The sequence below is a fragment of the Pogona vitticeps genome, chromosome 3, assembly GCF_051106095.1.
Source record: "Pogona vitticeps strain Pit_001003342236 chromosome 3, PviZW2.1, whole genome shotgun sequence".
Lineage (NCBI taxonomy): Eukaryota > Metazoa > Chordata > Lepidosauria > Squamata > Agamidae > Pogona > Pogona vitticeps.
In genome coordinates, this window is record NC_135785.1 from 177354311 (window position 1) to 177379470 (window position 25160).

Consider the following 25160-nt stretch of genomic DNA (forward strand, 5'->3'; position numbering starts at 1 on the left):
GAGGAAGAGAGTCATGTACACTGCTTTGAGGTCACTGACAGAAGAGACAGGATGCATACACCGTATAGGTAGGCTCTAGACACACAGAAAGCTTGTACATTATACATATTATTCCTGGCCCTTAATTTTTTTTCAGCATAATGAACAACACACTCAGTTCCTTTATTTAAAATAAACATTTCCATAATGCCTACCAGCCTGTTGTTCTACCCTGACCCTGACTGACTGCAAGTCTCAGATGGTTATAAAAAAATGTAGGTCTACATCTGATGGCTTGCGGACAGACTCTGTCAAGTTAAATCACAACAAATGAATAGTATTCCTGTTCCACATAAATCCTTCAAACAAAAATCAATCTGTCGAAACAAATAGATCAGAACTGAACATCTTCCTTCACCTTTATACTTTATCCCATAAAAATGGAAACTGTGGCATTAAAGGAGGACTGAAAAAGAAAAAGATAAACAAGAAAAAATGGCTAAAGAAACCATAATCTCACAAAGTTATTTATGTGTGGCAGTTCCTAACAGCTGTAAAGAAAGCTCAGAGAACTTTGCTCTCAGTGCACTGTTTAATTTCAACAATGTAGAACCATTAGATATGCTCCCTGAACTTTCACATTTTAAATCTTGTCTTGCAGTTCACTTCCTCTGGAAAAATCTGATCATCTTTAATACAGCTGTCCCAAGGTAGTTCACTAAGTATCTTATTACAAGGCTTTGAATTAGATTGCTAATATAGGGTATCTACTTTACAAATTGTTACAAAACAAAGGAATATTACAATTTTACATCTTGCATAAACATAATATATGTATGCTATGTATAAACATAAAGCGTACAATGTATTCTCAAAGGCTACAAGACAATATTCAATGGAAAAAAGCTGTGAAAAATGGAAGGCAGAAGGAAAAGAGTGAGGTTGAATATGGGATGGGTTGACTCAACAAAGGAAGTCATTTTCTCAAGTCTGCAAGACCTGAACAGGACAGTTAATTATAGGAACTTTTGAAGGTCATGATTTCATAGCATAACCAGAAGGTATAGGTGACTTGATGGAACATAACAAGAGTGTATACATAAAAAAGCCAAAGCTGCAAAACAATTTATGGAAGAGAAATGTCATTCTGTTGCCTTGAATGGAACACTTTCTTTCTTTCTTTAGTCCTACTCAGTTGCTCTGAAACTGAGTGTTCTCCATGCATGATGAGGGGAATGCAGTAGACTGTGATTCACATGAGGAACCTACACTGCTAAAAGACTCTCCTCTTCAAAATGTCAGTGGAAAACAAAACTTTTCAGCCAATTCATTACAATCAAGTATAAAGGGCAACACTGCAGGCAAATAGCTTGAAAGAGCAAGAAAGTTACAGATAATCAAATGAGTGCCATTTGGATAAGAGAGAAGGAATTCCAGAAGAGAAATGAGAATCAGAGTGCAGGGGAGATAGTGAAAATCGGGGAAAAAATTAGAAAGGGTTATATGAGTGCTATTGTATTTGAAACATAAATACCAGTATGGCTGCCACTACATCTGTTGTTATTCCCATCTAAGAATGTTGAACAACTTCTTGTTCATCCTGATATATATATATATAAACACACTAGTGGTGCTTGGCTTGTTAGGGACTGTCTTAAAGGAAAGAGTTATTTGCTGGACTGTGGCAAGTGGCTGTAATCCAGAAAAAATATATACATGTTTAAAATCACACTGAAATCAGTGACACATGGTTAAGTGCTACAGTCCTGCCAACCTTCATTGCATATTTTGTTGCACTGAATATGGGTTACACCTAAGTAAAGAGCAAACATGGACAGAAATGTGAAGATGCTATACTCAAGCCTTTAAACCATACCTCTCTTGGTAACTACATTGAGATGGTGATAACTGACGCAATTATGACACACCATTATTTCATAGTGAACATTTCCAACTAGCATTCTGTTGCCTTCAATAGAATATTTTATTTATTCAGTCCTTAGTTCTTAACTGTTTCTTCCAGTAATTTGGAAACTACTCCTCTGGATTTCAACTATAAAACTGTAAGACTAAAAATGATATTTATTAACTATGACACAAAGTCTGTCAACATAAAAAGTTATGAACAAACTCTGCATCTGACCTACAAACTGTATGGCAAAACTGGGTACATACTTGCAGAAAGAAAATTAAGGAAAGAGGAGATAAGCTGTCGTTTCTAGAAAGCATGATAGCTAAGACAAGTAACATAGTATCCTTCTATGTGATCTGATCTCTGTATAACCTGGAGAACTCTATCCAGTTGCAGCCTCAGGGATCTCTATGGAGCCAGCTGCTGCTGTTACTTGACATCTGGGTCCTATAACAAACACGTCAGAAGAAGAAAAAGGAAGCAGGGTGTGATGTGATGGCCTGAATGCAACTTCAGAGCTCATGCATTTCTCTCTCACACACAAAGACATTTTGTCTGCAAAATAAAATTGTAGAAGGGTTATTGAAAGCACACTACTGTGGATTTTTCAAAATAATTATTTGCTGCTCAGCATCTTTCCAGTTCCCTTCCAATATATCCTCTCATCTGTTTTTTCTTATACACCTAAATCTCAGCTTGAATATTCATGCATGTGTTAAGTGCCCTGTGATGCTAAGTCAGTACTGATTTATAGAAATCCTAATAGGGCTTTCAAGCTACGCAAGACCTTGGACGAGTGATTTTACCAGTTTCATCCCCCCCATGTGCTACCACGTATGCTCCCAAAGCACATGCATGAATTCACACATGCTTGGAGACAAACCTATAAGGGATCTTTGAACTATGGCAAGTGTGTTGACACAAATTAGACTGAGTATATCATGCTCACACAGAGCTGAAATATAACCAAGTTTCACAATGAAGTAATATGGGGAAGTATAAGCTCAAAAGAAGAAAGCTTACATGGCTGAAAGGACATATCTTTCCCTAATCATACACAAACATAGATGCACAAAAGTGGGGGATAGACTGAGAAGCCACCAATGAGTAGGGAAAGTACTCATAGGAGATAGAAAAAGGGCAACAAACTATTACCTCTCCTTTCACACTAGACTCTCTTGGAGCTAGGGGTGTGTTGGAACACAAGCTGGCATGATCAACTGAAGTGTTCAGGTACAGAAAGAAAATTCATTCCAGAATTTTCCTGAACAACTAATATGGCTGCTGTACATCCTTTTATATGGTCTCTTGTCAGGCTGAGTAGTGATCATGTGTCCTGCCTTGCCTTTAAATTACCATATTTTCTGTGTATAAGATGCCCCCATGTATAAGACACCCCCACTTTTTAAACCCAAAATTAAGAAATGTAAGTGGGGCTTAGCAAGTGTAGGGGGAGAGGGATCAAAGGAATCCCACAACTGCATGATCGTTTTGATCCCTTTCCCCCTTATACAGGCATGGGATTGCTTTGATCCTTTCCCCCCATGGGAATTAGCAAGCAGAGGGGAAAGCAAGGATCAAAGCCATCCTGCAGCACTTTGATCACTGCTTTCCTTTTGCTAAAGCTTAGCTAGTGGAGGGGGAAACAGGGATCAAAGTCCTGCAGGATCACTTTGATCCCTGCTTCCCCCTCCACTTGTTTTTTCTCTCCTCAGCTTACTCAGCTAAGACAACACTCAATTTTTAATCTAAAGATTTTAAACAAAAATATAGTCTTATACATGGAAAAATATGGTATCTTCCCACCTGGCTAATCCAATGGACAATGGAGATAGAATGGGTCACTTGACTAAACAGGAAGAAGATGGGCAGACCATTCTATGATGCTAGCTTTACCAGACCTCCAAATAACCGTTTTATTATAAAAACCAAAAGAAGGTGATTTCTTTATCTGGTCTCTCTACAGGAGGACTATTCAGTGAAATAACTCCTTGACTGAGGCATTCATGTCTTCTGTGTAATTTTGATGGGAGTTATTTAGAGCTGGAGAGTCGGACACGACTAAACAACAACAACAATTTAGAGCTGGTTGGTTGGTTGGTTGGTTGGTTGGTTGGTTGGTTGGTATACTGCCCCATTAGTGCAAAAGCACTACTCTTGAGTGGTTTACAATCAACTAAAACAATAAATGAAAAGGAAAACAACAAAATAACAACTATATTGCTGCCATTTCCTCTTGGCTCACTTTCAGACCCTTGAGGCTATTTCTTCACCCTACTGTTCCTAACCTATACTTGTCCTTAATCTGATACGTTTTCCAGTTGAAATAGTCTTGGTGAGCACATACATGTCTTTGTAAGGGTGAGATTTTGCAGGAGTTATTGTGCAAACCGAGCCAGTTTGGTAACACATGGCCAAGTTGAGATTCAAATTCAGGTCTCCTGAGTCCTGGTCCATCTATTCACTCTATTCATTCTATCCACTATATTACACTGAGTATCTAATATTTATAATAAGCAAAACAAACCAACAAACAACAGTAGAAAATGAAAAGGGAAATGTAATTAAATAAACAAATATTGAGCAAGCACACTTAATAATCCCATATGTTGAGCAATTAATGCATTGTTTGTGCTGCACTGCATGAATGGTTATGCTGCCACAGCAGAGAATGCCCACATGAGTTGAAGAAAAAACATTGCAGCAGTTCAGCTGAATTCACTTAGACTAGTCCTCTGGTACTCAAATGGTACTGCACCTTCCAGTACCCCTATGATTATACACCACCATTTCGCAAAGTTTGAAACAGTGAAATGAGATGTCTATATATTCATTAAGATGTATCAAGACCAGGTAAATATCCCTTTAACTGGTCCTACATTCCTTCCAACAGTGGGATCTGTCTTATCTGGATTCAGTTCCAGTTCATTGGGCATTGTCCAGTCCACTGTCACAATAAAGGACCGACACACCATTACTTGCAGATGAAGAGAAGGAAAGACAGAGTTGTGTCTCATTCATGTATTAATGACAACAAACTTCAAATCTCTGTATGACCTCTCCCAGGGGCTTCAGACTGATATTAAAAAACACTGGAGAAATGGCCAATCCCTGCAAGAGCCTGTACCAGAGGTCCCAAGGGATAGACAGTGCCTCCCCAAACTGTACCATCTGGGATCAACCCTCAAGGAAGGATAACCAACAACAACAACAACAACAAAAAAGATATTCCAAATCCCAAACTCAATAGCCGTCCCAGAAAATTGCTGTGGTTGATAGCATCGAAGGCTCTAGACCCACTGCCAACATTCCAAGGAGGACCATCAGGGTTACACTCCCTCTGTCAACCTCTCTCAGGAGATCATCATGCAGGGTTGACTGATGCAGTTTCATTCCCATGGTGCAGATTCAAGGTGAACTGAAATGATTCTAGACTATCTGTTTCCTCCAAAAACACCTGCAGCTAGTCAGCCACCACCCTCTCAACCAACTCGACAAGGAATGGAATGTCGGCAATGAGCCTACAGTTTATAAGATCATCCTTTGGTAAGTTATATTTCTTTGGAATGGCCCTATAATGGTTTCCTTTTGATGGGAACACAAATGACCCTTCCATAGGGACGCATTGAGGATGTGAGTAGCCCAGTCCGCTGTCATTCCCCCCCCCCCCAATTTTACGAGCCAAGATGAGCAAGGCTCTAGAGGAGGAGGTGGCTTTGCATTGTGCAGGTGCCTTCTCCACATCCTCATGACCAAAACTGATCCAATGTAACCTGAGTAAATGGTGCACTGGACATCTCCATCAAATCTATTGGTATCAACAAGGAGTGTCTAGCCTTTGTAATTGCCTCATCACCCTTAACTCCTCTGAAATCTGTGGAGAAGGCTAAGCTCTGCATTGAAGAGGGTGTTTAGTGTTCTTTGAGTACCAGTAGTTGACTAGAGTGTTGACAGGAATGTCAGTCCTTACAGTCACAATACCCTCCTGGAACTCTTTGGAGTCTTTTTTGTGAGGCTAAAGAGTGGCAAGCATAAATGCCAAGAACACCAGTCCTATGGAGGGATGTCATCACCTAGGGGAAAGGTAGGAGGGAAAAGAGCTTATTTATTTTTTATTTGGTAATCTGTTTTAAACGGAAACAAGTAATTTGTTTGATCTGGAAGGTATAGACTATATTAATTTGTTTTATTTGAAAAAAATCATACCACATCTTTCTATTGCTGCCCCAATGCTCACATAAATTATGCTTTCCATTCCATTTCTTTCCACAGGACTCAGTTGTGACAAATGTTGCTAGACAGGGCCCAAAGTCAACTAAGTTGTCTGAAGTTTGTGAATTAGTACACAGAAATTATTTCAGTAAATGAGGTTGTGTGCAGGGACAACTAATTGTATGAATGGCAGGGTTATGACTGAATCAAAAACAGAAGGAGTTCTCGTTTTTAAAATTCTCATTTTTGACAACAAAAGTATGTTCAACATGCTTATTTTTTAAATTAAACCATTATTTATATTCTTCTCATAGGGTGTATAACTGCTTTTCGAAATTTTAACAGTGCCTCAGAAGTTCAAGTTCACTGCTGTTGTGCACAATTTCCTCCCACTGTTACCATATGCTCTCTATAGAAAGATAAGCTTTCTTTTGAAAATAAGAAACAAATCTCAGTAATAACAAGTGTGTACAGCTTTAATGTCAATAAACCACATAAAGTTTTGTAGAAATATGACAGGCAGAACTTTCAACATGTCATAACCACAGTCCTGATTTTACTTGGGCAGAGGCACCACTGATTTCAGGCCTAGCATGAAAAACATTAATGTCATGCCTTTTTTTGAGCATATAGAACTCCATAGAGGGTATTTAATAAATATCAAGTCTTGAAGGTGTGTCAGATATACAGCTAGGATCAAACGTATGTCATACAGAAGGAATATACAGAAAGGAAAAAATTGTCCCTGTGGTCTAAATAGTAGACAGGCAGTTAACTTCAGGCTGTATTGGGTACAGCATATATTTCTGGAAATTGAGAATGGAAGAACTGCTTTGCTACATCAAAGCTAGTTCAATCCAATTCAGTAACCTGTGCCTACTCAGATGCGTACTCCTTTAGAATAAACAGATCTTCCTCCAAGGTAAAAGTTTTTTACTCCAAGAAGTTCGCAGCAATCACTGAGATAATTTCCATTTCTAACAGGCAGCTAGGTCAAGGCTTGGCCTATCCTCGGCCATGAAGCCTTCCTGCCTAGCCTTTCTCCAGGTGAGCACAATTTAGGTGTGGGTCTGGCAGGTGGAATTCCCAAAATGGAAAATTCTGAGATTTAGAGTCCAAAACCAAACCAAAGCCACCAATTGTACCTCCCAAATGAAAACTAGATTTAATAAGAATTTGAGAAGAAAACAAGTTGACAAGTTGCTGAAGTAACAACGCAGAATTCATTTGGATAATCAGTTTTGCAAGGAGATGTCATTCCTACACCTACTCATAACAAAGTTTCATATGCACTTCTTTCTACTTCATTTATCTAGTAGAATGAAACTCCAAATACTGTCAAGAAGTTTCATAAAAAAACCAAACAATGAGATTCAAGGGAAATCATATTTGTCTACATTTTTAAAGCAAAGCTGTAAAATGGTATAAAATATGGAATTGTGGGAGCAGTGTTTTACAGGCATACTGGAAATCTTTCATATATTATCAGTGATGTTCCCTATTGCTTTATCTGTTGTAAAATAAGAGGAAGTACCAGCCTTTTCAGAGTTACAGTATGGTCTCTTTGGGCTCATCCTCAGCAAAAGTACAAGATTGACTGTAATTTCTTCCACCATTCCATTCTGCCTTTTGGAGGGAAGGAATATAAATGTTCAAGGCCAGAGCTTCACAAATGTGAATACTGCATCCCTCTCTCTACTGTGCCCCCTCTTTTCCCATCAACGGGCAGCCAAATTTTCCACAAGCATATTCAGCATCATTTCTCCTGTTTTGCAAACCAGGTCAGTTATGCCCCAGGAAAATAAAAAATGTTCCAAAGTGCCAGGAAACGGATAACCATTTGTGAAAAATAATTTTTTTAAAAAAAAATATATAGCATGGTTTAAATCCCTTCAGTCAAAATGTGAAGCATATTCAGTTGCCTTTCAATAGGAAAACTGCCAAAGGATTTCTATCCATTCCAATACAAACACAGGAAATGACCAGAACGCCAGCACATCTAAGTCACTGAAGCATTTGAGGCTCCTTAAGAACTTTGTGACTGTTTCGGATTTAAACTTTCCATATTTAAGATGTGAATATGACAAATAACATTTCGTTCTATGCTTTGCACTTAGCTAAAGCACAAAAAACAAGGATCAGGACTGTTTAAATTTTATGGAATTAATTATCCATCCAGCTGTGATTAAAAGGTCTTCCTTGCCCAGTGCAGCTGAACTACTATGGCTTGACATTTTCCTTTTTGTGCCACTGATAAACATTTCAAGACAAAACACACAATGCATTAATTCCAGTGTTGGTACGTATTGTTGTTTATAGCTCTTTGACTGTATGCCACTTAGAGAGAATGTGGGAATCCTGAAAAACAGGATAGAAATATTTGAAATAAAAAGGAGAAAAAAAATTAAGAGAACAGTACTGTTTTAATAAGTAATAGCAGTTTGTGGCTCTTAATTCTGTAATTTACCCTAACTACACTTTGTTAGACTCTTTCATAGATATCAGGTACCCAGGTGGCAATTCTCTTTTAGTTGCCTTTGATGCCACTACCAAAATCGATTAAGGTATACAAGTGCTTTTGATTCTCCTGTTCTTGGTGGGAAGTGGTGTTGTATTCTCTTAACAACATTATATTTTCTTTTATAGTTCATGCAGTTGGCAGCAATTCTTGTTAGAATTTGGCTTGCAATTTTGCATGCTGTCTGTAGTGTATGTGCTTAGGTGGGACTTTTCTGAGCTGGGGTGACTGTCTATCCAGCCCTAACCAATAATTCCTTCCAGCCTTTGATTTGAAAGAGAGCCCCACCTCTCTGCTGAGTCTCTTTTCTGGATTGGTGCAGTTGTTTGCTTGCTGTTGATCTGTTTGAAAGCTAAGTACATGTGCCGTAAACAAAGTAGCATACACAAGTCTGGTAATTTGTTTTATGTGTTTTGTTCTCTGTTGTACACTGCCCAGTGTGGCCCCAGGCCAGCTGATGCGGTATAAAAGTGTAAAAAATAAATAAAATAAATAAATGTCATGTAACTGTAACTAAAGAAATATTTTTTTTATTCTTTCTCCTACAAATGTCTCAGCGAGAGTTATTGAGGCTTTAAGTGCCAATTAATGAAAAAGTGGTGGACTCTGGGGAACTTATTCTCTGAGGATCTCTGTATTAGGAGTACTACTTGGACAGGTGATGATGGAACACCTGCAATGTACTGAGATTTGAGATTCATCTTGGCTAACCTAAAGATGATGCTGAGATTTTAGAAAATATTGTTACTTGATATAAAGTTCAGATAAAACAGAGCAAGAATAAATTAGGGTCAGCCTAAAGATTTGGAAAGGGATGTGGTGGCGCTGCGGGCTAAACCGCAGAAGCCTGTGCTGCAGGGTCAGAAGACCAAGCAGTCGTAAGATCAAATCCACACGACGGAGTGAGTTCCCGTCGCTTGTCCCAGCGGTTGGAAAGCATGCAAATGCAAGTAGATAAATAGGGACCACCTCGGTGGGAAAGTAACAGCGTTCCATGTCTAAGTCACACTGGCCATGTGACCATGGAAGATTGTCTTCGGACAAACGCTGGTTCTATGGCTTGGAAACAGGAATGAGCAGTGCCCCTTAGAGTCGAACACGACTGGACAAAAATTGTCAAGGGGAACCTTTACCTTTACCTAAAGATTTGGAACACTACTTAGTTTGTTTTGTCACTTGAAGCCACATCATTTCTAAAGAACTCATTTTTTTACTAGACCTGTGAAAATCGATACTAATATTTGCTAGAGAATACAGCAGCATAGATAATGATAAATAAAAGACTAGGATATTGATAATGACTATGAAAGGCAACTAAATCAGGCAACAAATAATGTCAAATAAACAACAAAACACAACAGATAACATAACAAATCTATACAAAAAAAATCAAGACTTAACATAATCCAAGTCTTTGAAATGAAAAACCCTGGAAAAAATGATACCCTATCAGAATTCTTCCAGGATCAGCAAACTTATAAATCATCATAAACATGAATAATATAGAATTGTTCTGACCAAAAGTACTATCAAATAGCATTTGATAATAAATTCACCAAAGTGTGAACAGAGAGGTAAAAATCTCTACTTAGAAGCAAGACCTCTATACTGCTAGCACTGGGAATGAGGGCCCACCTGCCATGAATTTCTCTTGGATTTGTCTATCTGAATTAAAATGGGTTTTCCTTCCTATTTACTAGAAACAATTATGTTCCACCCTGGCACTGCATTTGTACTGCTCCAGCAGGCTACCGGAAGTTTAAAGATAATAAAGTCCCACAGATATCAATAACATAATCAACAATTAACAAACAGCAATAAAAAATAAAGATAGGCCTACAGATGACTCCAATCGACACAACAAGATAGACTGAAATAAATATGACCTGCATACCAATATGCTGCTCCAGTGTTTACAACAGACTTATCCTTTTGCCCTTCATCTGCTCATTCCCTTGTTCATTCAACATCCTTTCCAGGTCCAGACCATCCTAGTTTCATTTTACATGTCTTGCTTATTATCATTTGAAGAGCCCATCTACAATCTCGTCATTCTCCTTCCCCTCTTCTGGTTGCCTAGTGTAGTTCAACTCCAAGAGTGGGCATCTGGGTTCTGTATGACTTCACAAACTTTTTGCAGTACACATCCACTAAGGTGCAAAACTTGTGGCCTTCACATGCTGTTGGCCTTAGTACCCCCACCATTACTGTTTCTGCTAGCTAGGACTTACTGGATCTTCAGTCCCATAATATCTCAAGATCTGAAAGATACTCTGCCTTCCATAAACTAAGCTTGAGCATAACTATTTTAATTAACTAATAATCAACTGAGAACAATATAATTATTCAATTTACAAATCTTTGAAAGTATACAATAATGTAACAAATAAAAGCAAAAGTAGTAAGAGAGGAATGTTATACAAGCAAAAAAGAAAGAACCTATTAGTATTTTTATGAGCAGCAGATCATGTAACAGAACAGTAGAGATTACAATTCTTCCCTATATTGCTCAAATTTCTTTTTCCATTTAAGCCTCTTTCTCAGTTTTGAAAACTCACCACCAGTGAATTAAATGAATACTCCTCTCTCAGTTTCATTCCAAAGCAGGGGTTGCAAAAGACACATAGGTCGCCCACCACAGGTGACCTGCTGCTCAACCCCAGGCCACAAACCTTCCGCATAAATTGATCTTAGAAGATCTAACTGTGACAGGAAATGGGAACTATGGGGACAATCATCCCTGTGTAATCATTTTTCTAATGGGGCAGTGCAGTTTCCATACTGCTAAGAACCATCTGGGTTGCTGGGTGGGGAATAATTCTAGAACTTCTCCACAACTCTGGTGATTATCAGAAAGTCTGATGGTTGTTGTGGGTTTTTCGGGCTCTTTGGCCGTGTTTTGAAGGTTGTTCTTCCTAACGTTTCGCCAGTCTCTGTGGCCGGCATCTTCAGAGGACAGGTGTACTGTCCTCTGAAGATGCCAGCCACAGAGAGTGGCAAAACATTAGGAAGAACAACCTTCAGAGCACAGCCAAAAAGCCTGAAAAACCCAGAACAACCATCAGATCCCAGCCGTGAAAGCCTTTGAGATACATCTTCCTGTTGAGATAGGAAGACATTTTCACCTTGCACCCAACCTCCACGATCCTATTCAAAACTGGGGTGGGCGGAAAGAGAGAGCACATGGCCACCCATGAAATGTCAAATATGGTCCTCAGGATCATGAAGGTTGCACCCATCTGCCCTAGAAGAACCAGTATTTAAAGACAATGGCCAGAATTCTGTTACTTACTTAAAACACTGACATTAAGACCCTCGTGGTGCAGTGGCTAAAATGCTGTACTGCAGCTAAAACTGTGCTCACAACCTGGGGTTCAATCCCAGGTAGCTGGCTCAAGGTTGACTTAGCCTTCTATCCCTCCGAGGTTCGTAAAATGAGTACCCAGCTCACGGGGGGGGGGGGGGGAATGTGTAGCCTGCATATCTAACTTGTAAACCACCAAGAGAGTGCTTGAAGCACTATCGGGCAGTATATAAGCAGCATGCTTTTTTTCAAGTCCAACAGCATAAATTTCAGAGGCAAATTCCTGCCTATGAAGAAAGCAAAGCATGTATTTCTTGTTGTGTACCAAGACACACAATGGATGTGTACCAAGAAATGCAACTACAGTACTGACATTTAAACTACCCACAACTGGCCACTGAGATTTACATTGCTGGACCTAACACCAAAGGGCCTAAGAGTAATAGGATTCTGGCCAGCGTGTCTGGAGGATTCATAAAAATATAGCTGGCCTGACTAGATAAATATTAACAGCTAGTCACAAACTCCCATGAATTTACCTAAACCTTTCTTAAAACCACACAAAGCCACGGTCCTTCTTACTTGCCTCACCACCTCACCACATGTCCCTTCCCCAAGTTACAGTCTAGCTATGTATCCATCAATTCTACAGTCAATTCTCTTTAAAAAATTAACCCATGAACACAGGATCCTTGTTTGCCATCCAGCAATCGAACAAAGTTCAACTTATTCCTTCTTTGCCCAGCTATGGCACTGACTTAAATGACAGACTATTAAACAAGACCAGTCCCTCTGTCCATGTTTACTGTAGTCACTGTAGCACATTCTGATGAATTCACATCATGTATTCCATTGTCTACCCAGCTTATTTTAGTTTTCATAATATCATACATGCAAGCACGTTCCGGTTTGATGGTTACTATGGCAGAGGTTAATAATGGAATACATGAGAAGCAACCCAAAGTCCTTTTTTGTGTTATGGATGCCTCTGGAATAAGAAATCTCTGAGAGGAAAACTACACAGTCTGAATACAAGGAGATAACTGAAAAAAATGAGATCAAAGAGAGCAAATGTAAAAATCAGGTGGCAAATTGAGTTCAGAGCTGTTTCATGCAGAATAATCTCAATAACGTATGGATCATGACTATCGTAATAGTGATATCTTGAAAAGTAATACGTAACTAATAAGAGCAGCATTATCATAACATCTAATTCTGTATGTAAACGATATGAACAGGCATTTTCTACTGAAAACATTGTTTTTTTTAAAAAAAGAAAAAGACAAGTTTGTGAAATAAGCCTTACACAACTACTGTTCTTGACGTGTAGCAACACAATATTATGCTTCAAAAGTCACCAGGCATCCTAATTGCAGTATGACAAAAGACCTTTAAAGAAAATGCCTTCAATCAGTGATACTTCGGCTATGTGTTACTCTTGTTAGGTCTGTTGAGTTTTTAAAACTGTGGAAATAAAGTTGCCCCTGAGGTATTTAAATGTCATATGTACTTTGCTTTCACTGGAAAAAAAGTAGGACACAGTGAAAAGCTCTGTCCATATAAATCCAACCTTTATAACACATGATTCATAAGAAGTCAATATAAATTTCTGACCTTTGTCACAAATAAATTAACTATGTGTGATACCTCAGATGTAGCAAATGACATCATTTCATATTTCAATGAATGTCTTACCGCTGAAATATGCTAAAAATTCATGAAAGTCTCGTATCACTGCTGAAAATATAAAATGTATAATAATACTGGTATGTGTGGCAGGCTATTTAACCATCCCATGGGGAAAGAAAGTTATGGATCAACTTCCCATATTCCTTCCCATATCCTGGGCCAGACTGCGACACAGAGACATGAAAAGCAGCTTACTAGATTTTACTGAGACAGAATGTGCTGTCTTTTGTTTCATTCACTGAGAAAGTGATAACGGTGTGTACGTGCTGGTCCCTCACACTCACTGGAAAGTCTTTAGGAGCCACCAAAAACTAGCCACAGTCCGGCATCACCTGTTTCCTTATTGTCAGAAAACTGCAAATTTGGGTCAAAACACCCACGAATACAGCAATCCTGTTTCCTGCTTGGCAAAAGATTCACTTAACATTTGTTTCTAGCGCTAAGGGGGGAAAGGATGTAGCAAAAGCACTGCAGCAGAGGAACTATTTACCCCCTGTGGCACTATTTTACTTTGAAAGACACCCCTCAAAAAAACAAAACAAAACAAAACAAAACAAAAAACAAATATTTCAGTTTCAGACATTTTTAATCCTATTCCAACTTCTGACCCAAATAAATTGAGACAGCACAAATGTATTCAAAAATATGTCTAGACAAGTCATTTTAAAAAAATTTCACAAAAATCTTACTAGGATTTGCTTCCTGTCACACTGATGTTCTGCTCCCTTTTGGCCTGTCACAACGGCTATGTTATATTGCAAATATTTTGTGTTCATTGCATTATGTATGGAATATTCTGGTCTCTTGTATTTTGAAAGTATTTTCCAAACACATAGAAGCTAAATGTCATCCTTGTCTTGCTCGCACATAATATTCCTTCTTGCATACGCTGACCTCCTCATATATTTTTTTTAAAAGACAGAAAAATCTCAACAAACTTCTCAGGCTTGATTTGCAATCTCAAATCTAATTATCAACATATACTGTGGTCTTAGCACAATCAAAACCCAAATATCACCTGTGCTATTCCTGCTGCTGTTCTAATTTTTAGACACATACAGAAAAACATGTGTGAACCAAGTGTGACTTACTAAAGTAGAATGAAGCAATCTACACAAATATCTCAAATAAGCAGTACAATTTATCAGAGATTTCCCTGCTTCCCTTGGGCTTATTCATGCATGGTTCTTTTCTCTATCATCCCTATCGCCATGCTTGTTGTAGTTAATCACAGAAATAAAGTCCAAATATTCAGGACTAAGTGAATACACCTCCTCTATCACTTTAAACAGTGATCAAATAAGAATAAGAGAAGGGAGAGGAAGAGGGAGCAACATGTTTCTGCCTCTGTCCGGGTGCAACGGCTACAATTAAGGCAGTAGCGATATGAGAGGTGGAAACTAGGACTGGCTAGGGTGTTCTGGGACTAGCATTCCAAAATAGTAGGTTTTTCTTCATATGAGCAGTACTAAAGGAGGAGGAACGAATGGTACAGGTATGAGGATGGAGTTTCCATTGCAACTGCTGAAAAGCCCAGGAAAATACAATAATGGGTGTATGAAGCAATTCTCCAAAGTTGTCTTCATGGCTGTCCTAGATCCTCTTATACATATAGAATATTCAGAATCCGTACCTCTCTGCTTTCCTACAACTTTTTTTTTAAAGGTATACTTGATGCTTTATTATTTTGCTGTAACGTATTTATCATAATCATCTTAGAACTGCAGAGCTGGAAGGAATCCTATGGATGGATTCTAGCCCCTATCAAGGAAGTACATACTGTATCACTCATGTTAGGTCCATTCCCCTTCCTTCCCCATCTCACTAATGGATCTAACTTACTTTCTGTTCCTTGCCATTTTGTGTGTGTGGTTCAGTTTTCTACACTATTAAATACTTAATGGATTCCTAAAATTGATCATCCTCCTGGTTCGTATTTAGCTTTTCTTTCTGATTTGGAATACCAGCTTATCCTTTCCTTGTCTGTTTTTCTCTTCATATTTACTCCTAGGGATGCTAATAACCATGCTGACTCACTTTCAGAGCCTTCAGCACACATTCTGCTTTCCTGCCCTGTAACTGCTGGCTCTAGGCCCTTCTTCCCATTGTCCAACACACTGTAACAATCACAACTTACACCCTATTTTCACCCTTCTTGACTGTCTCTTTTGTTCTTTGCTCATCTTAATTTCCAGTATGATTTTTCCCCTCCTCTATAATTTCCCGTACTATTCTAAGATCTTCACATGTTGCACCTTGTTGCTTGTTTGATGTCCTGTTTGGAGGCTGCTGCACACACTGTTGTGCCCATACTCTTCTTTCTTCGGTTGGCCGCTGTGTGACCAGAATGCTGGGTTAGATGAACCTTTAATCTGATCCACTTTGCTTTTACCATGCAATTGAGAGGGACTGCACAGAAAGCACTAGCAACTGGCAAGGTTATACAGTGGTGCCCCGCATAGCGACAATAATCCGTGCAGCAAAAATCATCGCTATATGAATTCATCGCTATGCGGGAAAAAAGCCCATAGGAATGCATTAAAACCCGTTTAATGCGTTCCTATGGGCAAAAAACTCACCTTTAAGTGAAAATCCTCCATATGGCCGCCATTTTCGCTGCCCAGTAAGCGAGGAATTGGCGCGAAAACACAGCAGGAGAATCAAGACAAGGCCATTTTTTTTACCCAGCGGCCATTTTGGAACCGCCGATCAGCTGTTGGGAAATCATCGCTATGCGAAAACTGGTAAGCAAAACAGCTTACCGATCATCGCAAAGCGGTATTTTCCCATTAAAAACATCGCAATGCGATCGCAAAAACAATCGCAAAAAATGTCACTATGCGGATTCATTGTTAAACAGGGCACCACTGTATAAGACTGTGTGGCTCCAGCAAAACTGGCAGCAGGCAATTCAAGGGGAGAATCAGGACAAGAGGGAATCAAACCTTCTGCAAACAGCCCAGTTTGTTGTTGAGGGCAACTGACCGGATGAGGGGTTGATCCTGTGTGACTCTTTAAAGAAAAGTATGGTGGTTGATTTCTGGGAAAGTGAAATTTCTACAACATCACAGTGCACGGGTGACTGCAATGTGGGTTTTTATCACATACAGTACTTCTTCTGTCTATTCAAAAACTAGTAAATCTTAAAATCAATTGTTTTTAATCTTTTAGAGAGAGAGTATTTATATGTGTTTGTGTGAACATTGATAGATGGATAGATAGAATTGTTTAGTCTCAATGCATCAATGAAGCTGAAATGGAGAAACAAAACCCTCGCACACAATAATTAGCACTACAGTTTAAAGCAGCACAAGTACTACAGACAGGTAAGCTCTTGAGATAACAATATTGTCACAGTTACCCTACTCCATGTCTCTACAACAATCAATGTCAAAAGACTCTATTTCTCACAGAATTCCCATCTGCTTTTGCACAGGTATTCAGAAAGGAAGGTGCATGGACTTGCAGTTTGGTGCATGGGTGAATTCTGGATAAGTGTGGAGAGGCTGTTCTGTTATGAACAGGAGAATACCTAATTGTCACATTTCCAGGGGATACTGCAGGCGAAAGTCCAATAAGTCAGTCCAAAGTCAGAAGTCCAGGAGATACAAAACAGATGCCAAATTGCCAAAGCCAAAACACAAACCGTAAGTCCAAAGCCAAGGGTCAAGAAAGCAAGGTCCAAGATAAGCAGGAACGTGGGTGTGAGCCAGAGAATTGACTTCTTGCTCCCACAGGCTTCCAAGCCTCTGGGTACAGATTAATATAGCAGCAACAGTCATCTAATTCCTAGAAAACACTCAGTCCTGCTAAAACTCAGGGCTAGTCAGCCTGATGTTCCTATGGGAAGCATTCATGTGAGCCTCTGACCTTTGTGTTATGAGTCCCTGCCAAAGCTTGTCCATCACTCTGGCTAGTGGGGGAGGAGAATTTGGTGGTGATTCAGCTGTCTGTGATTCTAAATGCCCAGCACTTTCCTCAGCTGTAATTAACCCCTCAGATTCCAGATCTTCTTCGGCTGAACTCATGACACTAATGCCTTGTGTACTGTGATGTTTGAGGGCTGACCTATCACTAGCTGCCATGCTCCACCCGGCACATTACTCCCCACGATACCAACCTCGATGGGCACCAACCAATCTATCTCTCTTATTTCTTCCCCAGGAAGTAAAACATGGAAAAGATGAAGTAATTACGTATTACTGAGTACTTCACTAATAATGATGAAAAATGTTAGGAAAGAAATACTGCAAATATATGGGGAACATGTAGCCTCTTGATGTGTGTTGGATTGCAACTCCCATCATTCCAGCTGAACTGCACAATACAAATTATTCTAGATTGCTCTGAGCTGATTTTACTGATTGTACTCAGCCCTCATATTTACTACAGGCAGGTTAGAAATATTAAACAAATAAAACAAGGTGACAATTTGCTATGCCAAATGAGGCTGAAGTTCAATAATATTTGTAGTGCTCAGTGCCTCATCTAAAGAATTTCCTGTTGTTGTTGTTTTTTCTATCAAAGAGCTGAGCACCACAACATGGAATAAAACATATCAAGGAGTATATATTTTCACATGGGGATGAAACTGTAGCAAGCAAATCTGATAATTAACAAATTTGCTTTGCAGGAGTAAGTTTGATCTCCCCCTGCTCAAACACACACTTTTCACTGTGAATACAAAAGCATACACTAATGTATATTAGACCAATAACAAGTTACGTGAAAGCCACCTTGGGGTAAAAATATTCAAAAGGAAGGAAGGAAGGAAGGAAGCTGTTTGCACATCTCTCTCAGTGATGGAAAACAGCATAACAAAAGGGCAAAGTGCAAAAGTTGTCTTGGACTATATCATAATTAACCCAGTCTTCCCCATTCTTACTGGCAGCAGATCTTCAAAAATCTCTAACATAAATGGTTTGCTCTTCTGCTACTCAAGAAATAATGAATAATGTGTGCTTTGTGATAAGTACACATAATAAATTAGGCTGAATTGAAAAGTGCACTTATGTAACTGAAGAGAAAAATACATTCCTCAGAGGGGGTTTAATAAAGTTGGCAGAGGCATACCAAAATACCTTTTGCATTCAAAATTTCTTCCTTTATCTTCATCACAGTTTCTTGGCCTTCTTTTTCATTACACCCAGCTGTCATAAAATCAAAGTAATAGAGAAAAATAATTAATTATGAATCACTGTTTATATATCAGAGTATCATGTGCCATTAAACCATGCAAACAATCTATAGGCAATTAATATGTTAAATATTTGGCAAACCAAGCAGGACTGTTGAGGAAGAGCAGATAAAAGGGTGAGTATTTACAATAAATATAATAAAAACTGGCTAGTAGTTTATTGGTGTTCACCTAAGTTTTGGGTAATTTGCTGTAGCTAATTTACAGACAGATTATTTCACTGATATACTATTAAAACATCTGCTGGAAACATTGCAATATCAGAATAAAACGTTGACCACACTTCTACCCAGTTCTCCAGCTTAATCTCCATGCCTGTTTTTAAAGCTGGGAAGGCAGGAGAGAAGGACAAAGCAATGATGCAACTGGATATCTGGAGCAAAGCCCAATTTCATGCTCATCAAGCAAAGAGTTAATTTTTATAAAAGCCCAAGAAAGAGCTGCACTACTTCACCATTTATTAATTCACATAAGACCATATCAGATGTCTAACATGATGAATTGAAGCTTCAGCTTTATTTTATGAATTAGCGTATTAGTTACTCTGCAATTTAATGAAAGGGGAGTTGCTCTTTACTTTTGCTAAACCAGAAAAAAAAAACAACCAAATATTGCTACACTTTGAAGATTTGACTGATTTATTTCAGCAGGAGCTTTCATACATGATGACCCACTTCTTCAGATACAGTGTGATGTGACTGATGTGCCTGCTTCTGTTTCACTTCCATGGACTAACTCAACGAATGCTCTGAAACCACTTTTGTATTATTACATCTTCAAGTATCTATTCTTCCCCAGTTCATATGTATAAACCTACAGAATGCCACTTGTAGCTCTTTACAAGTTTTTTGCTGGTGGTTCCCATCATTGCTCACAACTGGCCCTCCAGAAAATTATAACTAGTTGATTGGCTACTATTTCTTTTCTTTTCTTTTCTTTTCTTTTTATGCATTTACCCTGCAGTCATACGCAAACATTTTAGAAAGATAATTCCATATGATTTTTAAAACCATGGCCATGGAAATAGGTATGAACTCCTCATGTAAACATTGGCCTGTAATTCAATGTTCACCAGATCAGCTTTTCAAGTATATGCACATTGACATGCTGATTCTCCTTCCTTTAGCCATGGAAAAAAGAGAGAAAGAGGTTAGTTGGGGGGGGGGGGAACAAAAAAAAAACAACCCCTAACATGATTTGTTTTTCTTATAGAAATCATCTGCAACTGCACAGCACAAACATCCAGTTTGATCCTAATCTCTAGAAATAGATGCAGTGTCGACAAACGAACCCTCCAGTAAAACTGACAAGTTCATAGAGCTCTGTTTAAAAGAAGCTATAGGAATGAGATCAAATCTCCTCAGTTTTTCAGTCTAAGTGATATTCTACACCAAGGAATTAATGTCTATTTTGTCATAGTACTAGATTCACAGTACTAGATACAGCAATAAAAGGAGAAAAAAACCCTTTATGACAATCCTTATTAAATGTTCATCTGGTCCTCCTACTCCTTTTCTATCAGCAGCTATAGAGCAAGAATACTAATTACAACCTCCAGTTGTTTGCTTTAACTCTTGATAATATTAATTTTATTACATGCTGCTATTCTTCCAAAGGAGGGTCTACTAGCAGCTCACAATTGATTTAAACAATATTAAAAGCATAGTTAAAATTACTATGCAATATAATATTTAAGACCAATCAAACAGATGATCATATTTTGAAACCCTTAAAAGGATACAGACTGCAGATCAAAAGGGAGAAAATTTGTATACAGCATTCTGTAACAGCATTTTGGTGTCCAAATCAAGTAAAAATAAATAATCATGTGCCATCAAGTCCATTCTGACTTATGCTGACCCTTTTCAGGGTTTTCTAGGTAGAGAATACTCAGAAGCGATTTATTGTTTCCCTTCCTCCGGGGGCATGGAGGAAGGCCACACAGGCTGGCTCTTCTCCCTGACAGCACAGGGAGGAACTGAATGTCCAGCCTCTGGCTAGGCAGACAGATATCTATGGTAATTCACTGAGCTGTGTTACCAGCTAAGTGAACTAAAATCCTGCCTTAAAACGTTCCTGCCTGCTAGTGAGAGCAGTCACTGAAAAGACCCTCTCTTGCACCATGACCAAACAAGACTATGAAAGTGGGGCTGCCAAGCCGCACACTTCAAGGAAAGACAAAGTAAGGGACTGCTTATCAAGCATGCACATTTGGGCTCGGAGGGAAAGTTTGTATTACTCCCCTTCATTTGTAATCTGATTGTGGAACTGTTTTGCTTCAGTTGTCTGGTACAGAAGTTATGCTACCCACACCTTAACCATGGTTAAGGGATCAGGAATACATCATAAACTCAGATGCCTCTTTCCTTCCTTCCTCTGAAGTGAATTCTGCCTTCAATGTTTGCCTCAACCCTTAGTCATCATGATTTTTTATGCCAGCATGGATACCAAATACATAAGGGTCCCCTAATCAGGAGAAAAACAGCCTATACAAACAAATTAATGAATTAATTAATGAAATGCTAGCTAGTGCTCCCCTCTTATCCAAAAAACAACAACGTGGGTTTGCAAAGTTTCATTCAGAGCTGTAGTGGGCCTAGTGCAGTCCTATGGATGTTCCTGAAATCATATTCCCATCAGCTTTAGCCAGCTTGGCTAGTGTGAAGAGTTGTGGCTCAACAATGGGAGGGATGCTGGGAGTTAAATTCTGGAGGGCTACAATCCCTTCCACCCTCTAGTTTAGCACGTTAGTGCTAATTACAACTAGGACCAATGCATATGTAGCACAAACCATAGCTAAGGTGAACAACAACCAATGGTGAAGATTTCATGCCAGAGAAGGGAAAAGAAGCCTGCTTCTGATCCCTTGATTAAAATGAAGAGATTGGCAATGTTACACTTACACTGGCCCAATACAGCAGAATGTTGCCACATGGTGTGGAGGGTGGAGGACACTGTAGCTCATAGGTTGGGGAAAAGGGATAAATTACCCCAAATAGGGTAAAAGTGAAAATCCTGGGGGTAATGAGCAGAGTGTTGCACCCCTACCTCCATCCCACCCCCACCCTCTGCAGCCAAATCACTAATTGTAAGCCACCTCTCCCTGTTACTTCCTGGTTGCAGCAGGCACTTGTAAATCCTCTCTTAGTTCAGAGATTGGAGATAAGCTCCTTGATTGGTTGCAGCTGTGGATTAGCCCCAGGCAATCAGTCAATCAATCCGGGGCTTCTGAATGACTGCTTCCTCTGGAAATGACTGCAAACAAGCAGCAGGAGGGAAAGGCTCAAGGAGCAAGCAAGGGAAGGAGAGCGAGGACTTCATCAAGCTTAAATGTATGTAATTGTAGAAAATGGAGGGAGAGAGGAAATGGAGGGAGGGTGGGTGGATGGATGTTTGTGTGTGAGAGAGAGGGGGGAGAGAGAGAGAGACAGTGAGTGAGAGAGACTGACTCAAAACTATGAAAAAGAACAGGCAAGAAAAAGAGAAACCTTGAATTAAGGTGGGGGGAAGGTGGCTTTTTAAGGTGCTGTCTAGGTTTATCATTGCTTTCCTTCCAAGAAGCAGGTATCTTTGAATTTCGTGGCTAGCAAAAATTTAATGCAACTTGCTAGGCATGTTGGACACCTTACTACTCCCTATACCACACCATGGCTGGAGTGCAATGTGTTCCAGCAAAAATAGTGGACATCTTTATCAAATTTGGTGCATCCTGCTAGTTTGGTACACAGCCTGTGTAGATTCAATAATATTTTTAATTCAAAGAACGTATGATTTCCTTCCTTTCGAATCAAGGGGGTAATGTCGGCGTATATAAATTTTTTTTTTGGGGGGGGTAAAAGGTTAAAAAGTTCCAACCCCTGCTGTAGCTGCAGAAAACATGCTCCAAACACCCTTTGGCATACGTAACTGATCCCAACTAGTCCTTTGTGTCCTGAACCAAATGTTGTTTTTGAGAGTGTAGTGCATAAACCATGTCCCTACCAAAAAATGAAAATGACAGTGAATCACACAGACGGGCCAGAGGGCAAGTATCTGTGTTTTTTGTGTTAATCAAGTTGACCTATTACAATCTGAACCCACAGTCCAGGTTCCCAATTCATCAGCAATCACAGAAGACAGAAACTAGATCCAAATGTTGTGCAAGTACTTTGAGCTGCAAAAACTGTTACATATTACTGGAAACTATCATATAGGTCAAGATAAAGAATTTTTCAGCAATGTAACTGAAGCAGCCAAAACAACAAGTCTGGTGCAATCCTAAAAAATAGCACATTTCATTTGGCATATTTTTTGTCAATACATCTAAAAAACTGGGCCATGAAAGCTTGTACCAAATAAAATGTGTTAGTTATTAAAGAACCAGAAGACTCCTTGCTGTTTAAGATAAAAATAATAATGTTGTGAAAGAAATAAAGTGGCAAAAGCAACGTCTGGCTGAAGTGATCTTTACAATTCAATTCTGAAGTTCCTGGAAGTCCTACCAGCACCACTTTCCTTTAAAGTCTTTAAATTCTGTGCACTGTAGCTTCTTTCGTCTTATTTAAACTTCAGCTGTACAAAATGGTATTTCAACTGCATGGCCTCATGGTAGGAAAACCCAATCAAACAGTGTAGTTTTTCAAAGTGCACCTTCCAAGCTATTTTACTAAATGGGTTCTGTTTTTTATTAACATCCCAAGGCATTACTCTTTCTCTGAGCAAATTCTTTTGGTAGAATTAATCACTGTATTTGGTTAACCAGCGGGGGGGTGGGGGGTGGGGGTGATTGTGTAAAGTGCTAAGACGCCAAGCAGAAAATGGCAAATATTGACAACAGTTTGTTCTGTTGTTTATACAGTACAAGCAAGATGCCTATGCAATTTTTTGTAGCAGAGAGATATGATATGGACATTTGATCATAATCATACAGGTCCACCCAGTGCAAATAAAAGTACAAATTATTTCTAGTCTTGCTAGGGTACATAATAAGGAAAAGATAACAAAAGTAACATTTTATCTGACCTGCAGGCATGCTTTACAAAGGCATGCAAAGCAATATATTTCCTATCACACGAAACAGCCTGCCAAGCTTAATACTATCGGAAAGGAAAAGAAGAGGACTTTTGCTTATTCCAGTCACTGAGAAATTAACCACAACAGACATGAAGTTAGACTGGCCATTTCTTTAAAGGAAAAAAAAAGCAAGCACATTTCAAGAGCCAATAATATAAGACAATTCACAATAAAGATGCAACCAAAACATTTCAATAAGTATTTTAAATTAATTATTAAATTACTACTTCAGTTCTATTTTCAGAAACCTTGTGGCACACTGATTAAACTGCAGTGCTGCAGTGAAAACTCTGCTCGTGACCCGAGTTTGATCCTGGGCTCAAGGTTGACTCCACCTTCCATCCTTCTGAGGTACGTAAACTGAGTACCCAGCTTGTGGAGTGTGTGTATATAGCTTGCATACTTAAAACATAAACCACCCAGAGAGTGCTTTGAGCACTATGGGGTGGTATACAAGCAGCAGACTTTGTTTTGTCTCAACTAGTATCAGACGTATGAAGTTTTTTAACTCAAAGCAGGAAGTATATTCTTATTTCCATTTTTCTTCCATAACAATTTACCAGAAAATTAGTCACAACTGACATGGTGTCATCTCCAACTGTCCTACATAAACGTCTCACTTTTGCCCTTAGTGTCTATGCCTGCAACTACAGTACTGAAGTCTTATTCACCTCACTTAGAGAGGATTAACTACAGTGGGGTCTTGACTTGAGAACTTAATCCGTATTGGAAGGTGGTTCTCAAGTCAAAAAGTCTGTAGGTCAAGCCTCCATTGACCTACAGTGCATTGAAAACCGATTAATCCCATAACAGGCCATTTTTGTTCCATTTTGGTTTTTTTCTTGTCTGTAAGTCAAATCTCAGTCTGCAAGTCAAACCTAAATTTTGTGGCCAGAGAAGTCTGTAACTCAAAAAGTCTGTAAGTCAAGCCATCTGTAAGTCGAGGGTCCACTGTAGTTCCCTCCTTCTCTGTCATCACTTTTTCTGAAGTTTGTCTCAAGAGTACAGATGTAGATTCTACACATGAACAGGAATCCAGGTTTTCCTGAGTTTTTATTCATATGTAGAACTTACACATTAGCAAGTATCTTCTCTTTTGACACATTGCTGTCCATACAGAAAAAGTGCTGTCAGAAAGAGGGAAGTCTTGTTTCTCCTGTGGAAGAAAGTTGATAACAACCAAGTTGCTAATGACAGAATCTAGCATATGACTAGCATGGTACTGATTTAGAAATCAAACATGTTAAACCAGAGGGAAACATATATTAAGTCCTGCTATGGCACAAATGCAGTGTTT

General features: G+C 39.0%; 1 protein-coding gene across 1 annotated transcript in view; it reads right to left on the bottom strand.

Moving 5' to 3' along the window:
* The window catches only part of DHRSX (dehydrogenase/reductase X-linked), a 142733-nt gene that overhangs the window by 80354 nt on the left and 37219 nt on the right, over positions 1–25160 (bottom strand). The window contains exon 3 of the mRNA XM_072994409.2: positions 18696–18764. Coding sequence (XP_072850510.2) covers positions 18696–18764 — 69 coding nt within the window. The remainder of the gene's footprint in view (positions 1–18695; positions 18765–25160) is intronic.